The sequence below is a fragment of the Chaetodon auriga genome, chromosome 12 (assembly GCF_051107435.1).
Source record: "Chaetodon auriga isolate fChaAug3 chromosome 12, fChaAug3.hap1, whole genome shotgun sequence".
Classification (NCBI taxonomy): Eukaryota; Metazoa; Chordata; class Actinopteri; order Chaetodontiformes; family Chaetodontidae; genus Chaetodon; species Chaetodon auriga.
The window spans coordinates 7,980,305-8,002,819 of record NC_135085.1 but is presented as its reverse complement, the minus strand read 5'-3'; the positions used below and the strand labels follow the sequence as shown (position 1 = coordinate 8,002,819).

General features: G+C 43.3%; 2 protein-coding genes across 6 annotated transcripts; both read left to right on the top strand.

Moving 5' to 3' along the window:
- Positions 1–1,255: 1,255 nt before the first annotated feature.
- ednrba (endothelin receptor Ba) lies at positions 1,256–6,653 on the top strand. Its single transcript, XM_076745245.1, has 8 exons — positions 1,256–1,460; positions 1,911–2,385; positions 3,318–3,430; positions 4,067–4,271; positions 4,819–4,968; positions 5,210–5,343; positions 5,474–5,582; positions 6,155–6,653. Exons 2-8 carry the CDS (start codon positions 1,972–1,974, stop codon positions 6,287–6,289), a joined length of 1,260 nt encoding a protein of 419 aa, XP_076601360.1. The 5' UTR covers positions 1,256–1,460; positions 1,911–1,971; the 3' UTR covers positions 6,290–6,653.
- A 5,509-nt stretch (positions 6,654–12,162) lies between these two features.
- On the top strand, positions 12,163–21,780 carry LOC143329872 (ETS-related transcription factor Elf-1-like). 5 transcript variants are annotated; one of them, XM_076745997.1, is made up of 9 exons: positions 12,175–12,232; positions 12,344–12,388; positions 15,062–15,479; positions 15,602–15,728; positions 17,561–17,668; positions 17,844–17,999; positions 18,105–18,179; positions 19,329–19,524; positions 19,653–21,780. In XM_076745997.1, the coding sequence occupies exons 3-9, from the start codon at positions 15,381–15,383 to the stop codon at positions 20,263–20,265; spliced, it is 1,374 nt and encodes a 457-aa protein (XP_076602112.1). In that variant the 5' UTR covers positions 12,175–12,232; positions 12,344–12,388; positions 15,062–15,380; the 3' UTR covers positions 20,266–21,780. The 5 variants fall into 5 exon arrangements, with proteins under 5 accessions (XP_076602110.1, XP_076602112.1, XP_076602111.1 ...); XM_076745995.1 differs by having other exon boundaries at positions 12,163–12,388; XM_076745996.1 differs by lacking the exons at positions 12,175–12,232; positions 12,344–12,388 and adding an exon at positions 14,140–14,343.
- Positions 21,781–22,515: the final 735 nt, after the last annotated feature.

Here is a 22,515-nt window from a genome sequence, read left to right as displayed (position 1 = left end):
CTCTCTTGCTGAAGTGTGCAGGCAGCAGACAAACAGTAGAAGAACAGATGGAGTCTGCTCAATAGAAGTTCCTAAGGCTCCGCTGAGATGGTAATCTATCAGCAGAGAAACACATCTGGTGCTGATGGCCGGCTGGCCTCAATATAACTCTTGTCAGAAAATCTGAGGCTCACAGGGAGGCTCAACCCTGGGCCAATACAGGTGTGGTCTAGACAGTGCAAGAGATGGATGTCAGGTCATTAATGTACAGCAGTGTAAATGTAAAACAAATAAGAGACTCGCTGAAAGACTGTTTGTTTGGTACTATATGTGACCGGAGAATTGCTTTACAGTACAGAGTGGAAGGAGTGACAGCAGTGTGAGGAGGGGGATGGAGAAGGAGAAACATCACCCCTGTGACAAGAGATTTCATGGGAAACATGGTTTTATTAAGTGCAAACAATACCGCTGGTTCAAAACAAAGCGAGTTGTCACACTGTCCTATTTGTTCATTTTTACCAAACTCACTGAAATGAACATGGATATTTTTACAACATGGAGTTTTCTCGTGGTAAATTCTTCATTATCAAACAGTCTGTGATCCACAAATGACAGTTCATACAGACATTCATGGCCCTCAGATGATGCATCGTGCTGACTTTGGCAGTCCCCCGACTTTAATGTTTCAACTACTGGATGGATTGCTCACCCCCCACCCCCCCTAAATGCAGATAACAATTGGCAGCATGTACTTTTCCTTTAGGGAGTAACAGCTTGGCGAACATCGTGTAATTATCTTCACTTTGACTGCACACTGGCTGCTTGACAAGGTCCAAGTGATAGGACTGCCATGGATGCGGATTGAATGAACAAGCTCAATATCAACTGCAGTTTGTGTTTCGCTGTCTTAAGGAGAGAGAACAACAGGCTCAAACTGAAACACTTTAACTGGACAAATAAAACAGCAATGATCAATTCAGTAAGAATATTTATGGATGATGCCATGAGGAGATAAAATGTATAATAATAATAAAATGAGGCACTAAAAACTCACCAACAAGAACCTATAACTGCTTATGAGCAGATTTTCCCCACTTTCCTCTAAAGCGAAGACACTTTGATGAACACTGAATAACTTGGGAACATCCTGCCTGTCCTCCTCCACCCCCTGCTCTACATAAGAGAAGGAGGGGTTGGAGGGCAGGGATCAACTGAGCAGACTCTTGAGACTGTGTATGCTGAGACTCCGCAGCCAGTACTGCAGAGGAGTGAACGAACAGAGGAGCCGTCTGGAGCCTCTGGACCACAGATCTGGACCTGGTTCACTTTGACTCCCGTGACAGAGAGGACAGCTGCTGCTGCTGGAGATGACTGTCACTGCAGGAACAGCAAGCATCCACTTTGGGAACTTTCCTCTGTCCTGAGATTGAGAGTCTAGGAGGCACAAATACTGGAGGATTTCTACCTCATTTAGGAGTTAGGTAAGTGAAAGTTTCATCGGCAGTGACAGTGACGGTATGAAAATTGGGGTTGTGTACGGGCCCGAAACTTTTCTCTTTGTAAAAAAGAAAAAAAGAAAAGACAAGAGAAAAGAAATTTCCTCCTCAGGTTTATTAATGTTTCTCTCTGAACTTGTCTTGCTTGGAAAAAAACTGCAAGACACTGTCAAAATAACATAACTGTGTTAAATTGGTTCAACTTGTCATTTTAAACCTTATTGTCTTCATAGAACTTCTGCTGTGCATCACCAACGAACACTTTGTGTGCACTACATCTTGAGTTTTTACGGAGATGATAGCCGAGCGAGCTAAAGTGATATAATAAATCCTGGAGCCTAATATCGCCACGAGACCATGAGGTTGTTGTATAATATAATAATATCCCTGTAGTCAGATAACTGGCCTGAATACACTACTTTCTTTGTGTCCCAGGCCCTCAAAGACAATCAGTTAAACGATCAGTAAAAAGCTACATTTATAACCAAACGCCAGGATGAAGACTCATCTCCTCTGCTTGGAGTTACTCCTGCTAGCAGTTCACACCCTTGTGGCAAGCGGGCAGCTGGAGCCCAAAGAACAAGAGTCCCAGGGACCTCTTACCGTGACCCAGAGACTTGGGCTAGTAGAGAGAGATGTGCAGGGTCCAGTGAGGCCAAACATCACTATGCCCCGCCGCCGGCTTCCTCCCATGTGCACCGGACCCACGGAAATCCGAGACACCTTCAAGTACATCAACACAGTGGTGTCCTGCCTCGTGTTTGTTGTGGGTATCATTGGTAACTCCACTCTGCTGAGAATCATCTATAAGAATAAGTGCATGCGTAACGGGCCCAACATCCTGATCGCCAGCCTGGCACTCGGAGACCTGCTGCACATCATCATCGGCATTCCCATCAACGTTTACAAGGTGAGTCAAGGTGCAGAATATGACTGACTAACACGTCTATTCCATACAGGCCTCGCAGCAGGTTTATAATGATGATTGTCTGCTGAACAGTGTTTTTATTTCCAGTTAATTCCAAACTCCCTTCGCTTTTCAATAAATTTTTGTTGCAACATCCATTTTAAGTTTATTACAATAACATTTGAAGGTAATATGCAAATACTTTGCTGCTTATTGGACTTAAAATTCTCCTGCAGACACACACCCTTTTCCTAACACACGCGCACATGTGAGCACACCAATACACACTCTTGAAAGGGAGCTTCCAAGTAGTTTTTACATGTTATTACTTTACTGGACCCTGAGCCCCTCTATATCCCCCTCTGTCTCTGGCATGTTATTGTCTGTTTAGCTCAGTGTGTGTGTGTGTGTGTGTGTGTGTGTGTGTGTGTGTGTGTGTGCATGGGAGAGAGAAAGAAGGCCATAGTGTCTGTATATTTGGGTAAGGGGGCAAGCATGTTAAAACAACTGGACGCTGTTGCATACCAGAGCAGAGACAGTACAAACAGGGTGGTATGGGCAGATGCAGGGCCACATATGATTCCAATTGATTCCCACTCACATTCCAGTCGCACATGCAGACATGCAGACATGAAAATTCCCATATTGTACAAGTTTAGCAGAGCTTTGAGCTACCGAACACCTCGCTGGTGCCTTGAGGCCAACAAGAGGACTTTTGGCTGTCAAGAAAAGACTGAAAACATTAAACCTGACAGGTTAAAAAAACAATGCTCTGAATGTTCACTGACACTCATAAGTTCAGGGTCATCATGCGTATCCGGTCAACACTGGATGTCTGAGGGGGGGGAAACAACGTGAGACCAGGCATTTTGCTTCACTCCTTGTCATGGTTTAACTCAGTCACCGGCTCTTTCTTCCTCTGTGTCTCTCTCCAGCTCCTGGCCGAGGACTGGCCTTTTGGGGTGACTCTGTGCAAGCTGGTGCCATTTGTCCAGAAAGCCTCAGTGGGGATCACAGTGCTGAGTCTGTGCGCTTTGAGCATTGACAGGTAAACCTGGCCACAACCAATGGACAAGCCAAACTCACCCTTCATCTCACACTGTATCAATAGTCAGAGATTATAGAAACACTGTGACAGCAGTGACTTTGACCTGACCTGACCGAGCTTGGGATAAGGAGTGCACATCTTACAGTTAAGTTATTTTCACATACATGATGTGAGATGTTACTGCAGTGTGATAGAGGGATGTGTCATACTATAGGATAAAATACTACACAACATAGACCCTGTTAAGATTTTGACAGTCATTCAGACAGGACATCTGCTAAACTGACACAAAAAGATGAAATAATTTAAAAAAAAACACGCTCATTCGCTTTCTCATTGCAAAGATTGATAAATACGAGGCAGCAGGAGACAGTTAGCTTAGGTTAGCACAGAAACAGGAAGCAGGGCACTTCTAAAGCTTATTAAATCACATATTATACGTTGTGTGTTTAATCAGTATAAAAACTGAAGCATAAAAGCAGCACGTTGTAGAGGGATGGTTAGCTAAGTTAAGCTAACAGACATGAGAGTGGTATTGATCTTCTCAGGTCTCAGTGTGTTTTCCAAAACGTCCAACTTCTCCTTTGACTCTTGTTCATTTGTTGGTTAATTGAATGCACGTGTTTGATCTTCCAGGTATCGTGCTGTGGCCTCGTGGAGCCGTATCAAAGGGATTGGAGTTCCAAAATGGATGGCTATCGAAATTGCACTGATCTGGATACTATCCATCATCCTGGCTGTGCCAGAGGCAATAGCCTTCGACATGATCACCATGGACTATAAAGGAGAACACTTGAGGATCTGTTTGCTGCACCCCATGCAGAAAACTGGCTTTATGAGGGTGAGCTCTGACACAAGGAAACCTCAGAGGAATAGAATTCAGTGTGGAGAAAAATAACGTGTTGACACAGCTGGGAACGTTGCACATGCACATAGAATGCACCCTGACACACATGGACATGCAGATGTTAGCACACATGCTGATATGTGTATTTGTGAGATGTGCGTACTTGTCTAAAAGCACATGAACTCACAGCCATAGTGTGGAAGCTTCCTGGCTAGATCGGGGTGTCTACGGACAATGAAGTGTTGTCATTTAGAAAATGGTTTATCACAGGAGCCATCACTCTCTTGCTGTGCATGTGTGTTCACGTGTGTTCCATCAACCTTAAAACAACAGCAGTTTCATTTCTACTGACATACTGTGATAAATTGATTTTTAAACACAAGTCAACCAGTCTGAATTTGAGACACACCCTTGAGTGTCTCTCTCTGGTCCAGGCCAGAGTGGGAATACGCTCCATTACATTTACTTCTGACATGTTTCACCTTTCACTTCTAGCTCTCTCTCACAGATGTTTGTGCTGTTCTCAAATTTCTCTGTGTAGTTTTATAAATCAGCAAAGGACTGGTGGCTGTTTGGTGTATATTTCTGCCTGCCGTTGGCCTGCACTGCTATTTTCTACACCCTGATGACCTGTGAGATGCTGAGGAAGAAGAACGGCGTTCAGATTGCTCTCAGTGACCACCTCAAACAGGTTCAATGATGGCTTTCCTCTTAATGATTTGACTGATGACTCTCTTCATATTGAGTGTTTAGAGTTGTAAAAAATACACTATTACTTTTTACCAGCAGCTTTAATCCAGCCTAACTTGACACTTTATGAAAACACTTTGTTTCAAATGATATGAATTTCACCATGGAGCTTTTTGGGCCAAAACTGTCAGTACAATCTGTTACTGCTATACAGTGATTTATGTGTGTTTGTGTGTGTTCAGCGAAGGGAGGTGGCCAAGACAGTGTTCTGTCTGGTTCTGGTCTTCGCTCTGTGCTGGCTGCCTCTCCACCTCAGCCGTATCCTGAAGCTCACCATCTATGATGAGAGAGATCCAAACCGCTGCGAACTGCTCAGGTATGGAAGAAAATACACGTCCCACAGCACACAGCAAAATAGAGTGTAGACTAGATAATTTCATAGAAAAATGAATCCCCCTCCAGAAGGGGAGCGGCAGAAGATCAATGTGTTTCTGTAACCCCTTCAGTTTCTTTTTGGTGTTGGACTACATTGGCATCAACATGGCATCAGTCAACTCCTGCATAAACCCGATCGCCCTCTACATGGTCAGCAAGCGCTTCAAGAGCTGCTTCAGGGTAAGGCGCAACCTCATCATTAACATACGCCACATGCAAAGTGAAAACATCTTAAAGAACTTGTTTGACATTTTGGGAAATACACGTATGCTTTATGACAAAAATCACGTAAGAGAATTGATGAAAACTCTCATTTTAATATGATTAATATGAAGCTACAGCTAGCAGCCGTTAGCTTAGGTTAGCATAAAGACTGGAAACAGAAGGAAACATCAGGTCAGGCTCTGTCTGAAGGGAGCAACATCCGCTAAATAACATGTTACATGTGATTATCTTTATATAGTCTATATAATAACAACAGATTGGGGTTTTAAGGTGATTGTGCTAAGCTAACCTAATGGGCTACTGGCTCCAGCTTCATATTTACAGTACAGACATGAGAGTGGTATTGATTTTTTTGATGTAACTCTCAGCAAATCAGCACGTTTTTCAATTTCAAACTACCTTTACGGCAATTTTTTTAAAAAAGAAAAGGAACCACTCGCTTTTACCAAGCTGTGAATAACCCGTGCGCACTCACTCAAACGATTCTCTCAGCATGCACCTCACATTCCTTTTTTTTCCTCCTCTAGTCCTGCCTGTGCTGCTGGTGCCTACCGGCGGAGATGCTGATGGATGAGAAGCAGTTGTGCATGAAGCTGAAAGTCACCGAACGAGCCTCCGACCAGAGCAACTCCCGCATGACCAACAAGTCCACTACAGCCTGAGGAGGGGCTTGGAAGCAAGAAAGGAGGATTTATGAGGACAAAAAAACCTAAATATTGAAGTATAGGTGACTGAATGAGGATAAGTGCCAATTCTCGTCTCATCTACAACATCACATGCAGTCACCTTCAACTTTTACAGACGTTCTTTTGGAAATCAGGAAAACCAAATTCCTTCTAACCCAAAACTCTGAGCACATGATATATGGACCGCTGCACGCTCTCCCTGTCCAGGAAGAAGCACACATCAAAGCACTTCAAAAGCTGTATTCTCGGTTAGCAGGTGAGAAATATGGAACACGTGCAAAGTGGAGTGAATGACGCCAAATATCAAGAACTGAGCAGTGGGGCAAAGTTCAGCACAAGTGTAGTGTAAAAATTGGGGTGGGGTGGGGTGGGGGGGGTCATGGGTGGCTTAGCAAAGACAGCTCATCGGGCCTGCAGCCTGGATAGTGAATGTTACTCTGACGGTATGAATCTTGCAATATGTTCTGCATTGTATGGACGACATTTGGAGTGTGACGCTGGGTTTGGTGTTGCGACCACACTGCAGCAGCTTGGAAGAGTTTAGACGGTCAATCTAATGCTCTTTTATTTTATCTTGTTATGTATTTCCTTTGATGTGTACGTATGTATTGAGCATTTTGCATATTTTATCACTTGTTACATTAGTCCCGCTCAATGTATTGTGTGTGTGTGTGTCACTTTTCCTCTAGTTATTGAACTACTGATGTTGCGTATCAGCTGTTTGATCATTCAGCTATTGTATTATACTGTTCAATTTTGGGCCTGTTCTTGAGGCTTTGCGCGTTTTGTGTACTTACTCAATATTATCTTAATATAACTCCCTTCCTTAGCTAGTATGACAAGTTGTAGGGGTTTCTTTTTGCAATAAAGAAAATAATGAATAACGTAAACAAGAAACTAGCCTGTTGAGTACTTCATTTAAGAAAAGCATCAATTTTCTCGCCATTGCCCCTTCAGACACACGCTCATAATCATTTATGACTGTGAATGTTTAAGTATTGCCTGTTACTGTAGCCTGGCTGAGTGTGTATGTGTATGTGTGTGTGTGTGCGTGCGTGTTCGTGTGCGTGTGTGTGTGTGTGAGTGTTTGTGTGTAAGGTTTGATTTAAGTGTGACGGCAGGCGGCATCATGTGATGGCGAATGCTAACACAGAACATTACTGTGATCTCTTTATTTTTCTCCCCACTTCTTCACTGCAAACACACACACACACACACACACACACACACACACACACAGAGCTCTGACCTGGGAATGTTCCTTCAGGCTAAACCAGTGTCACGCATGTCACATTAGCCGTCAAAGAAGCTCTCTGTCCTGTGATCTCTCACCACCCCTCCTCGGCTCGTCTCTTCATCCTCTCTACTTGCCTTCACTCTCTTTTTGCGACTGCTTTTCCTTGTTTTTCACCTCTTTTCTGTCCTCTGCCATAGCTTCCCTTCCCTTCCCTTCCCTTCCCTCCCTTTTTCTCTGCATTCCTGTCCCCAGCTCCTCTTCATAACCTCTCCGCATCTGTTTTTCCAACATGGTTTCAAACAATTGAGTGTGGTTTGACATTAAACCAAACCCACCGGTGCTGAAAGCAGCCTTAAGTAAAAGAAGTCACGTGCGGTACATTCCTCCCTTGATTATTTCCTTTTTGACTCCCAAGAGAGGTATCACTGATGTACGTCAGTCATAGAAAGTGAACAAATCAAAACATAATTAGAGCAAAGACCAATTTTGAATAGTATATTTTGCTCTAAGCAAACTTCTGTTTGAAATGAAGACCATTTATTGGCCCCAGCAGGCTTGATTTATGGTCATTTAGGAAGCAGCCACAACTGTTGTAATCATGCTAACACTTACCAGATTCAGCAGGTCATCTTCCATTAAAGGGACAGATTGACAGAAGAAGCTTAGCCGCTCTCTAGCTGAGAATCACATGACAAGATTGATGCCACTGTACGATAACTACGTTACCGCCAGCAGCCAATTAGCTGAGTTTAGCTTGAAGACTGGAAAAAGGCGGGAACGGCTTGCCTGGCTCTGTCCAAAGGTAATAAAATCTGCCTACTAGTGCTTCATAAGATTCCTTTTAACTTGTTTTCTTCTTCCATGCTGCTGTCACGTTCCATCTAGACTCCAACATTGTTAATGGAGGACAACTTAGAGCAGGAATCCCCTCCACAGCGAACATCATGCTCCAGCAGGCCGCTGTAGAGACCCACTGAGTCAACAGAGATGAAATCCTGCCGCAGATGGCTGTCAAAAGGTTAATGAGAGAAAGTGCCTCATTCAGCAATAAAAACTATTAAACTTTTAATAGACTTATCACGTTAGCCTGGCAAACATTTCCCTCATTGAATGCACTGAAATCTGGGTGAAACACTGAGCCTGTGAGTCCCTTTAAGTGCGTACACACACACACACACACACCAAAATGCACAAACTGAGCCACACATACCAATGCGCACATTTTGTCTTCTTCTCCTCACAGTTTCAGATGCCAGCACAACGCGCTGGAGCATGGCGTGATTGGAGGGTTCATAGTTTTGGGTTCTGGGTCTCAGGGGCTGGGGCGTGAACAGATCTGGATTGGCCCCTCTCTGCTTTCTCTGTCTCCAAACATTCTTTCATGTTTTTCTACCCGACCAATCCGCCATTTTGCATATTTACTCAGCGTGTTTGGCAGACATGTGCCAGCAAAACGGCATTCAAAAACAATTAGCCGCAACTGTGTGAACATGATGTTTGACGTGATTTTCGAATATTTGAGAGGCAGTAGTTGTGCCTTTTCTTAACCTTTTGGTGCATATTGAAAAGCCCTGCATGACAAACAGCACCTTGGAGACTTGAGTATGCAAACACAAAGCTTAGACACATAAAGCTTTCTCTGTTATTCAGGACTTTCCTCTACCGTCTTTGGCTGCCGCCCCTGTCTTTTGATCTCACCTGAATACACTGCGGCTGACAGAAATGTAATAATTTAAAAGCATATGCACAATTCTTTATGTATAAGACTCGCTGGCTTCTGTCTTAGTTTTAGAATATTTATTCTGGATTGATAGCACGAGGAGGAGTGCTTTCAGTCTGGAATAGCTTCTACCAACATTTGGGAAGAACAAAGAAAACATGTCTGCATTACGAGCATGAAAGTGAGTGTGCGTGTGTATGCGAGTACTTCAGCCATGGAAGTACTTCAAGGGAAAAATGTTGAACCAAGCTCAAACTAAGGCTGACATGCTGTCTGTGAGAACACAAAACAAAAAGGTATGTGAGCTGGAGTCTCTGTATCAGCGGTCCATATGTCTGCGAGAGTGCACGTGCATGAAAACTGCCTCCTGCAATTTCGTTCTAATTTGATGTGCAGCTTTTGGTCGCACACCATTGATTTCACACTTCAAGAAATGGTTGATAAATCGTACAGAAACGCGACTCATCACTCACTTTCACATATGTATAAATGTCACACACTTGAGCAAGTGCATGAACAACGCGCACACACACACACACACACACACTGTGCAGCAGTAGAAGCAGCATAAGGAGAGCAGACGCGGCCGGCAGAAGGAATTTATCACACTGACGTACAGACACTGATCACATTTCTTTCATCTATTTCCCCTTCAGTTCTACATCAGGGGACATTCAAACTTGGAGTCACAGTCCCACACTGTTAGCAAACTTCCCCTTTAGTGCTTGTCTGACAGCATGATGACAAATCCACGGGGCCAGAGTACAAGATAAAGAATGATTTATCAGCCACAGACATATGCTGTGCAGGTCGGTCAGTGCCAATACCGCAGACATGACAGCTGACAAACGTGGCTTATGTCAGGTAAAATGTGCAGATGTTTGCAGTTTGTCGCTGAAGTGAAAAAGGTGTGAAAATGAAAAAGACGCGTAGTTTTAGGGCTGCAACAAATGATACATTTGATAAGCTGGAAGGAGAGAGTTTTTAACATGGCTGCTCGTAATGACTTTTAAGAGCTCGTCAAAATTTTCCGTCAATCAGCTAATCAATGAATCAACTGTATAAAAATGTAAGAAATAAAAAGCCATAATTGATTGAAACCTTGTTTTCAAATGGATGTGCGACATCAGTGAACACATTAATGAATGTGTGGTATATGACAAAGTGTAACATTATGTCACAAGTGGAAGTTGGCTTTTTAAAATAACTATTAATCATATTACAGAGGGAGGCTAAATATAAATTCAGGATGAGAAAAATAATAAAAGTCAGACTTTCAGCCAAAAGAAAATGACAACATCCTGCCCCTTTTCTGACCCCTCTAATAATTTTCATATGGTCCCTTATCGTTTCCACTTTACACAGTATGCACGTATGTGTGCAAGCTCAACAAGATTAAGACTTGTTTTTGATATTAGACAATTTAAAAATAATGATTGTAATTCATTTAGGGGTTCTTTGAATTACTTAATTTAAAAATTACATTATAATAATTGATATTTTTTCAGAAACAATACGACCCTCCGTCTGCTGCACACATGTACACACATATTGTAACGATAAAACCCTACCCGCTGCTACTTTATCAAAACATTATGGGAGTTAACCTTATTTCTGAGCCAAACCAGCACATACTTGAAGCTGCCTGCTGTTGAAGAATTGTGAGGAAAAAAAAGACCAAAAAAAAAAAAGAAGGTATGAAGGGGGGGGGGGGGGGGGGGGGGGCTTGATTTGTTTATTCTGCCTTATCTGTCCAACTCAACCCACTGATATGGTATGAATATGGATTAGATGAGAGGTAGAATAATAAATAAAAAATGCTTTTCCTTGCACAGATTTGAAAGATTTAAAGGTTAAAATACTCAAAAGTTACATTCGTAATAAACAAGTGACTATGACATTTATGAATACTATTTGATTTGTTTCTTCTCATCTATCCCGTGAGAATCTTGATCAGCTTCTCCTCACAGATCATCTCACGCCCTTCAATGTGATTAAATGAAGCAAAGAAAATATTTAACAGTCAGTACTGTCAAAGAATGTGTCACTCTCCACGTTCCATCGATGTCGTTACTGAACATATGACAGCTATGCACAACAGGCTAATGTCTCTCATATGAAGTTCACAGACAGGGTACTTATGCAACCATCGCAGCAGGGACAGTATACAGAGGCAGTGTGCCTGGCTGCAGAGGGCCCAAGTCTCATGAGAGAGCTGAGGATTTCCAGAGAACAGCGGTGTCAGTGATCACATAGTGTGCACTACAGAGTATCACTGAACAACACTCTGGGATGGACGGCAATGTAAACACCACTTTTTGTTTATTAAAAAGGAAGTAGAGGAGCTGTTCAGACTTGTCGTGGGGGGTGTCGGTGCAGAGTTTTGCCACTAGGGAGCATCAGGGACTAGATGAAGACAGAGTTCTCTCTTACTTTATATGCCTGTCCTCTGTGTAGCATCTGCAAGCCTTTTTTTGGTCTGTGTCCATATTTTTGTCTGTATTTTTCAGCCTATATTGACATTTGCTTTATATGTTAACATTAACTGTACGAAGCATCAGATAGAACTTGATAAAAGTGAAAATTCTTTTTCATGCAGTTGAAGCGGACATAATGATTTAATGAGATATTTAGCGGGATCATCACACACTTCCACTGGCTGTCCACCCTCATATAAACCACTCGGCTGTTTGCGGATGGTTGCTTGGCTCTCTGCTGCTTTACATTGCAAATACGCCCGTGTTTACATTTGCTCCACACTGACAATGATCACCATGGGTTACCTTGAGTCACAACACAGGTAACCAATCAGAACTCACAGGGGGGGCAGTTCTCTGGAAAAGAAAAAAAAAAAAAGAAAAGAGAAAAGAGGAAGCAATAACTGAGAAGGGCTGAAGGGAAGAAGAAGAAAAAAAAAAAACATCACGATCTCTGATCTACAGTCTGTGTGGCACTCTCCTTGGTGAGTAGAAATTTGCAGAAGGACACTGATCCCAGGTCTGTAAGCAGATGAAGGCTCTCTGTTTGCCAAAAGGGATGAGAACAATTTCCGCTTCTCTTCTGGATCCCCCAGGCAGCTGCTGCTCTGCCACATACAGACACAAGCTATAAACACAAGGTAAGCTCAACGTTTCTTATTCTGTTTAACAGGCAAATACTTCACACAACAAAAGAAAAAACATGCTAGTAAGTCTCTGGGTGGCAACATGTTGCATGACACATGCTGAAGGGAAAGTGAAAGTGTTTTTCAGAGCGTGTGAGTTTCTCAGCGTGGCTGTTTGACGCAGTTCAAACTCTTGGCTAGAAATGTTTATTAAAAAATAGCAATGTGTGATTCACTTTGAAAAGCAGCTAAACCACACACACACACACACACACACACGCATATGCACACCAGGAAGGTTGTAAAAACAGAGGTGTGTTGTGACCACCTCCAACATTCCCCGATTCCCAATCTCCTCCTTTCTCCATGCACACAAACTCACTCACACACACACACACACACACACACACACACACACACACCATATTTCACTGTGTTCATTTAACAAGGCCCGGTTACCCCAAGCAACAAGAGGGGCTTATCAGCTGCTCCCTCACTTGCCATACTGTTATCAGCCTGGCCTAGTTCACACATACACACTCTCCGCCACTTTCTGTCAAACACAACCGCGCTCTCTATCTCTGTCGCTGACTCCCTCTCTCTCTCTCACACACACACACACACACACACACACACACGCTCGCAAACTGGGGAATGAATGTTATGGGGGCTTATCAGTGTCCTTAGGGGCCTGGCAACCACTTCACAGACTCAGATCCCAGTGCTGAGGCCACAGAGACGAACCTATGTGACCAGAGTACTGATGAACACAGGCTCTGTGCTGTTCTGTATAGAAGTGGCAGGCTGCAGGGCACACTCACAATGAACATGTACGCATGGCACAATGGCAGGCAGTGGTGGCTGCCACTCAAAGAAAGAGAAACGGCACAAACACAGACATTTTGTCAGCGAGCTCTGGTCGTCTCCGTCTCTGTGAAGCACAAAATGTAAGCTGCATTCAGCGTGTGTCGTGCTTCATTTCACTGACACTACAATAAGCGTGGCACCTTGCCACGATGTACACCCAGAGCCTGATTTACAAGGTAGGAAGTGGAACGTGGCTGTGAGTTAAGTATGATCAACCTGCACTACAAGTTCAAGACAGAAAGTACATTAAAAAATAAATCAGGTCATTTAGTTTAGTTTCTTTATAAACATATCTGATTTAGATCAAATATATATCTCCACTGATTATTTTGACAAAAAAATACCCATCACATTTCCCCAGAGCTCAAACTGAGGTCTGACCAACAATCCAAAACAAGTATATTCAACTTTCTATCATAGAAGACAAAGAAAACCAGTGAAAATTCAAATTTAAGAGGCTGAAACCACAGAATTCCTGATTTCTTTTTTTACTTCTTTTTTTTTTTTTGCTTTAAAACAATCCTCCTCCTTCTCTGCCTATAATCAAGCTTTGCACACATCACATGTAACATTATTCATAAAAAGGACTATTTCTCCTCGCTCTCCCTCGAAAATCTTGCACTGCTTTGAGAAGTAAACTCTGCTCTGTTTCGCTCACGTCCTACGTAAAATCATTGAGCACCAAACAACTGCTCACATCAGAGGAAGTCGAAAATGAGAAGGCCATTGCTGGCAGAGATGTTGGCAGCGGTCTGGCACAGGAACTCAGGAAGCGGTGCCTCCTAACTGTGCTGTGCTTCCTGTGTGATAACTGACCCAAACATGTTGTGCCTCTATCACACACACACACAAGCACACACACACGCATAAAGACAAAGCAGCGGAGTCACATTCTCCCTCTCCTTGGCAGCTGGGGTATAAAAAACTAGGAACTGTGAGACTTATCAAGACGGTTTCAACCAAACTGAGGATTAATGGGATTAAAATGTAGGAGCTCAATGATTATATTTAATTCCTTGGAAGCGATTTGTTCACAGCAGGAAATTTATTGTGTGTGCAAAACGCACAATGCAGACGTGATCTTCGACAGAAAGGAGCTGAAGGTGAGTGCAGGTGTGCCAACAGTGTTTACAACTTACATTTCAGACAGTTATGAGGGTTAAGCTGCTGTAGAGCAGCAGCAGAGGATATTGAATTCACCGGACGGTTAACTTTAACCTCAGAAACGCTTCAAAATGAAGGGCAGAGGAGCAGGGACGGTCAGGAAAATAGGAGAAAGGACTGGGACCAAGTGATTAAGGGGGAGCACAGAAGAGGAGCTGGCTTTGTAGCTTTATCCTGAAGGTCTCCGTCACAGTCATGTTGTAAGAAATGTGTGTGTAACGCCCCTGAAACCTTGAACATTGTGTAAAGACATGATGTTTCAAGTTCAACGCCAGCTGCCTCCCCCTACTCCTACATATGCTCACACACACACACACTCACACTCACACACACACACACACACACACACACAACAGCCCAGGCACACATTGCAGAGCAAACGCTTCCTTCCTGTTGCTGGTTTAGCCTCTTTTAGAAGCATGATAAGAGCAACAGAATGAGATATATGAGCGAGGGAAGCAAACTGTACTGTTTCCTCTGCCTCTCAGATCACAGTGACCGCACTTCTCTATTTGGACATTTTATTAAAAAAGTCAGACCGGTTACCACCTGATATACACTGCAGGTGTGCTGCTCTCACTGTGTGTTCAGCTTCTAACGGCTCTCCAACCACCACCAACACACACGTGCTCTGCTTTCTCTGTTCTTCTCTGGCAGGTTCAGTCAGACCACAGGACAGTTTAGCAGCCCCCACTTCCTCACCGAGAGTCGAAGCAGAGCGAGTGAACATGAGTTTCCTGTGACGCCTCTGTGCCTCTGGTCAATTGGTATACTCGCATCACTCTGCCACTGCTGAATTGTGCTGCATGGAACGAGACCGACCCGCATCCTATGCTGAGAGAAGCTCTCTGGCAGACCTGTTGACAGTCAGTTGCTGTTCATCTGAAGACCTGACCAGCATCCATCTGGACACAAAGCCACATCAGACCTGCGCAGTTATTACCAGTCTTCAGAGGAAAGCTGTGATGTTGGTTTCATGCAGTTAAGTCCGTGTGTGGGTTTGGGATATTCAGCCATGCTTCAGCAGTCAGAGCTCATCTTTGACTTTGCCAGCGACCATATTAACATGTCACAGGTAAGTCAATGTTAAGCTGTGATGAATTTCTCTTGAATGAGCCGACATGTGACGCAGCACGAAATTCTGAGGAATCTGACGAACGGTGAATTGATAGTGAATTTTCTTTCTGTGTGTTGCAGCTGGGGGGTTTCTCAGATTACCCTGCCGTGATTGTGGAGCAGGTACCCCATCCACACCTGCTCTCATATGCAGGTCTAGCGTGTGAACAGTCACATACACAGGAGGATCACCAGCAGCTGCTCAAAGGTCAGCACATACAAAACACACGCGCGCACACACACACACACACACGCACACGCCTTTTTTTTAAGGGTCACTGAACGATCTAACTTTTGTCAGGTTTAATTCAAGTCTTGCAAAATCAGGTCACATCAGGTATCACAGAAAGCCTGGGCCTGCGCATGCGCAGTCGCGAACTCTCGCACATGGACCACCCTCCGCAAAAATTCAGGAAGTGAAACAAAACATTCCTGGCTTGCGCCTGGGAAAGACAGTTAATGAATCACATTAGGATGTAGACGTGGTCAATTCAGGCTACAGCACATATGCTATAGCTTGTTCCTCGCCAGTGCTGGACATTAAAAGTAAGTTACATCACTGTACGGGGCTGTTTTTCCGACATTCAGGTTGGAGGGAGCAGTGGCAGTCGGGCACGGCGAGGCTCGGTGAACGTAGCTAACAGTAACTGCAACAAAGCAACCCTCGCAGGAAGTTGTGGGCTGTTTACTTCAAAACGACAGCCGTTTCGAGAGAGCGACTGACCCGCTGCGTTTCTTTAAACATGGCGTCTAGTTTCGCTGCTTTTCTCGGCGGCAGAAAGTGTTTGAGGCCACGACAAACAGCTGTTAGCTAGTTCATGTTTTCGAGCTACCTGGCAGCCTGTTCACATCACGTGAATAAATGCGCGCAAACGGCTTTGATAAACATTCGCCTCAAGGACTCAGATTTGCCGAGATGTGTGATGAGTAAATGTGTGAAGACAAAGTCATGCAGTAATGTTAGCTGCTCTTGTTTGTCTGGAGGCAGCAGCTCTGTATCAGCTGTGAAACATGAGTTAGTATATATCTAACTGCACTGTTCCGAAGTTTAGTGCGTGAAGTAAAAAAATAGGTCACTCTTTGCTGTTTGGAGCCAAAGACAAATAACTTATAACACTGCTGCTCAGTCATCATTAAAGGGTTAGTTCACCCAAACCATATTAAAAAACTGCAACAAACAGAAACACCATCTCTCTGACCTCTGGTGCAGTTATTCCCAACCAGCGTACCCCTGCAGTTACCAGTGGGCACGTGGAAAGATTGTGGGGTAGTAAGTTTGAGTTGTCTAGTACATCTGTTGCCACAATAATCAGTAATGTTTCAGCTACAGTAGATCAGCTGCACGGGACCAGCTGTAACACCTCAACCCCAAATTTTGCCATTGAGACAGTGAAAACTAGACAGCAAATAAGCAGAAAATTCAACATTGATAGCTAAAACTAATGGATAAATGCATGTATCACCCAGTTGCTGCCACTCCAAGTGCAGTGACATGAAGTGCATGAGAAAAAAAAAAAAAAAAAGCAGAAACACTGACAAGTACTGGGTCACTGTCTTGTATGAGTTCACATGTGCAGCAGCAGCAGCAGATCCATCTCAGTTGCACTTCTCTCTTTGGTGAATTACGATGGAACAATTACAGGAAAGCCCATCCCATCTATTGAGGCAATGAGACAATGAAGGGGTACTTGAACGCATCCGTTAGGGCTGTTGGGGCACGTCAGACAAAAAAGGTTGAGAACCACTGCCTCATGTCTCATAAATGTCTGGCATTTCAGAGACGGTGCTTTGACTTTTTTTGTGTTGCTCACAACAAGCTTTGGTAATATGGACATCTGTAGTTTTATGCCACATGATTCATGTACACCAGGAAAAGCAACATAGAAAATGTTAATGGATAAAGTAACCACTCAGGAGTGTCTGTACAGGCTCATCCAGCAAGTGAAATGCCTGATATATCATGGTGCTTCATCACATTGACGCCCTCCTCTGCCTGCTAAAAATGTTTGTGTATGTTACTCCCTTCTCTGCGGTCTGTAGTGGAGCCATGTGAAAGTGGAGAGGAAGAGACTATGGAGACACTTGTTGCTGCGGACTCTCTTCTCAATATGGACTGTCCTGACGGCCTCTCCCTGGAGCAACACTACTGTGAGCACAAACACACACACACACACACATCTGAGATAACACCACAAGATGCCCCAGTAAAACCTCGCCGCTTCTCGTTTTTGATGTAGGACATGTGTGACTGTGAGATGTTATTTTTAGACCTGGTGGTCACAGTGCTGTTCTCTTTCATTAAATCTGTTTATGCCCCCTGCAGCCCAGACCTTCTTACCGTCACTGGGTGATGTCATCACTACTCCTGTTACCCAGGTGACTGTGTCGGCAGAGGGGGTTGTGGGAGCTGTCGACCAGTCGCAGTGGCAGTCGCTGCACACAAAGAGGCCTGCTGCACAGCTGCAGTCCAAAAAGAGAGGTCAGTCACTTTCTGGGTTGTCAGCTGATCTGAAACTAAATTATGGCTTGTGTAATTATATTAAATATCTTGTGAATGACCTGCTTTTATTCTCCATCTTCTCAGGGAGAAAACCTCGACATAGAAGGGCAGAGTCTCCCACACCAGACATTATAGTGAAGAAGGACAAATACAACAAAGGTATTGTCGCACATAACCAAATGAGTTAAAGCCCCTGAACCTGCAGGTCCTTCATTCCAACTGCTGTCAGACGCTTCAACTCTAGCATTGTTTTAATGTAGCACAACATTTACATACAGTGTGATTTTATGTCTCAACATCCTGCTATTACATCCATGTAATATTACATATTTTCTTCAATATTCCATATTTTTTCTTTTCGTACCGAGCTTATGCATATAGATGTATTTTTCTACTGTTACATATGTGTTTATCTCGTGCACAATAGTGCACCATGTGCAATTTGTTCTTTTCTATGTCTCCTTTTATTTTCCTGCTACTATTGCTGCTGCCTTTAATGCCCAAATTTCCCTGGCGGGGGATTAATAAAGGCATATCTTATCTTATCAGACAAGCACCTCATTACATCAGTGTGATAATTTTACATGTTGGTGTCATTTCTGGGTAAGTGCCAGAGTCACCTTTACAGTAAGTCACCACCGCAATCTCAGTCGTCAGACCTAGTAACATAACCATAAACTCCTCAGAGTAACGTAGAGGCTACAGCTGCAGTCGGTGCACGCTGCTGAAGAGCAGCTGTAATTCATTACTCAATTCTGATCTCTTATACACAAAGAAACAACCAGGTGAATAATACCTGACTGAGCCAGTATGAGCCAAATTTAAGATATTTTCAAAAAATTTTTTCTTCTTATATTGTGAAAAAGGTTCTTTATATTTTTATGGGAAATGAATGAATGAATGTCCCACAAAAACGATACAGCATGCAAGCAATAAGGAATCAAATGTCCATCTTAATGTGTTGTCATTGTGTGCTTGTGTACTGTCACTAATTCAGCCTCTGAGAAAGCAGGACACTCTTCTTTCTTGATATCCCAACTTTTTCATTCACCACTGTTCTATTTAGCTCCAGCTGAGTAATGTGTGAGAACGTGGCTCATTCTGTCATGCCTCAATGAAATTGTAAGAAGCATTTTCATAACCGGCTCATGTGTATGACTGAATGACAAAAGGCCATTACTTTGACGGATAGATGAAGACAGGGGATACAGGGGATCAGTCACTTTCGCAACACAGTTTCTACAAAAGTAATTTTCCATGTTTCTTTGTCTTTCGGCTTCCATCATGTTTCCTGTGTTTGTTCTGCAGGAGGAAACACGCTGTACCTGTGGCAGTTCCTCATGGAGTTGTTGCAGGACCGACAGGTCTGCCCACGTTACATTAAATGGACTAATCCTCATGCAGGAATCTTCAAGTTGGTCAACTCAAAAGCTGTGGCCAGACTCTGGGGCAAACACAAGAACAAGCCAGATATGAATTATGAGACGATGGGCAGAGCACTCAGGTACACTCCAAAAAGAGAGCTAAGGCTGCTCAAGAGTTAAACCTCAACATCGTCATGTCTTTCATAGAGGGAAAAGTGTGTAGGTGCATGGTTTGCTTTGCTAATGCTGAACCTTTGTGCTCATGTAGGTACTACTACCAGAGAGGCATACTGAATAAGGTTGAAGGCCAGCGTCTCGTCTATCAGTTCACTTCTCTGCCCAAAGACATGATTTATATCACAGATGGAGATGGCACCAAAGAGGAAGAAGATTACGACGAAAATAGTGGCAATGACGAGGGTGTGAGTGATGACTCTGATGACAGCACAATACCTTCTAGTGACCAATCGGTGGAGGAGGAAGATTCACACCCACCTCAGAAGAAAACGTCATCCAGCTCTGCCCGAGCCCCAGCTACCCAGAGGACCAGGTCCACTCCCAGACCGTCAGGCCAGCGCGACACCGTCCTGCGGCCTGCCAGCACCAGCTTGATCCAGGAGCAGCATTTGCCTATTGTGTCTGCTGAGATGCTGCGGACCCTGCAGAACCTGCCGAAGGTCCAGTCCCTGCAGCCTGCGGGTCACGCCTCAGTGTTCAGAACAGCTCAGCTGCTCGGGAGTCTGTGTGAGCGGCAGGCTGCTGAGGTGGCTGTGGACAGTAATGGTGCACAGGTGATGCCCAATGAAATGTCACACCCAGGACAGAAAAGTTCGCATGTGGAGACTCCACAGCTGGTGCCCCTAACTAGCGCTGACCAATAGAAAAGACCAATGCCCAATCACCCCCAAACACACACATGCACACAGACTCCACTGACTCAGGACCAGTTACAGAGCTGCACTGTGCTGTGGCAATGTATTACCAGGGCCAATATTACTCAAGTGTGTAAGCGTGGAAGTATTGATCTATAATTTGTTTCTTTCTTTTTATTTTTTTATTTTTAGACTATATTATCAATTGGTAACAAAAAAAGAATTCAAGATCAGTGCTTCCTCCCTGACATCTGAGTTGGCAGGAACCAAAATCTCACAGCACTCAACAGGTTAATTTCCAAGAAGAGGCAGACTTTAACAGTTCATGTCCTTTATCTCAGCCTTCTGTCCTCTCTGTAGCCATTAACTATACAAGACACCAAAGACAGACATGCACTGGAATCTACTGCCTCTCTGCATCTTCTGCAGACACACCCTCTGCTTGCACTTCACCTCCAGCGCCGTGGAGCCAACGATGTGATCAGCACACTGTGCCTCCTCCTCTGCCTTTACTCTTCCCACGCCGTGGTTTTGTTTTTTTACTCTCACGTGCTGAATCATTCCTCTGCCTTGAAAATGACTTTGCACTAATGTTTACCTCTGCTGTATGTTTCTTCTCTAAGTGCCTGAAGATCTCAGTCCATCCTGTCCCTGCTTCCTCTGTTCCTGGTAACCGCGAGGGAAACATTCCATATTATTATTATTTTTTTATTGTTATTAAGTTTGTATTGTGACATGTTGAAAACAAGGGATCACTGTCTGTAGAATAGTAATTTAGCACTGCTGCTGTTTAGTTGATGTATCTACACAGTGGACATTCTTTTTGTTGACAATCACCAGTGAAGTGGTCTTGGAGCCTTTTATTTTGCTACATTGCCTCCTGTAGAGTCATACTGCAACTATTTATCCTCTCTGCTATGCACACATTCTGTTTAGTTGTTACACATATATAAATGCATACTGTATATGGACCTCTAAAGCCTTGCTATCTTTATGTGTTGTGTGTTATGTACTGTATGTCTGTCAGCTCGCGACACTTCGTGCCTTGTTGCCATTCTCTCCCTCAAGTTTGTAAAAATTCCTTATGCTGCAAAGACCGTATACTCTGTGCAAGGAGAAAAACAGCTGGCTCTTTATAATGAAGTAATGCTACGTTCATTGTTTTGTCTTCAGCTGATCTTGGCTTCACCTCACAAAGCCAGCCCCCTCACTCCAAATGAAAACTGAGCTTGTTCGATTTAGGCTGGCTTCTGTGAGGATAAACGTGGTGTAGGCGATGCTTGTGACTGTGCCTTTGCCCCCAGGGAACCTTATGCAAAACTGTTTTCACTTTATTACTGAGTAAATCATTTATTTGGAATCCCCTCCCTTTGCTTTATCTGGAGGTCTCTTGATACTGTAAGTTTTGTAAGCTTGTAGCAGAGGGAGAGGTGGAGTTTCTGTTGCTTTATTTTGGTGCATTTGCTTTCATGCAGAGGTGTTGAAAAGATATATGGAATAAATGTAATTTTGTCATTGTCTGTGTGAATTATCCTCACTCATTTGTTCACCCATATTTAGTTTACCAGCATCAGAGGATATAAGTAACGAAGTACATTTATGCAACTACACATTTGAGGTACTTGCATAGTATTTCCATTTTCTGTGCACTGCATCTATTTCTATTTCTTTCTTTTTTAAACAGCTTTAGTTTGCAGATTCAGATTAATAATGAAAAAACTTTATCCACAAGTTTCCCAGCAGTATAATAATTAGCCCCACCTTTATCAGTTGGGACATTAACGTAATGAACACATTAATGCATCAGTATTTAAAATCCAATTCTATGTATATTTCTGAAATGGTTCATTCTTCATTCTAATACTTTTGTACTTTTTACTTAAGTAATATTTTGACTGCAGGACTTTTACTTGTCACATAGTATTTCTAAACTGTATTGCATATTTTACTCCACTACATTTTTCATTCTGCATCTTAATACTTGACTTACAAGACAAAAATCAGCTGATAAAATATGATCTACTGTTATAGAATACAAAGTAGGTCATTGGGAATGATTGCCTCCTGTTTTTATTAATGTTTTCCACAGCATCCTAACTATTTGTAATTAAAGTTTTAATAGCGGTGTATTTTTGTGGAATATTTTGAGATTCCGATTCCGCTACTCCCTTAAATTGAGGTTATCTGTGACATTTGCTGTCGTGTTAGGACGCTGCCATGTCATGAGTCCTCCAGGCCGTTAGGTGGAGGAGTGGCGCT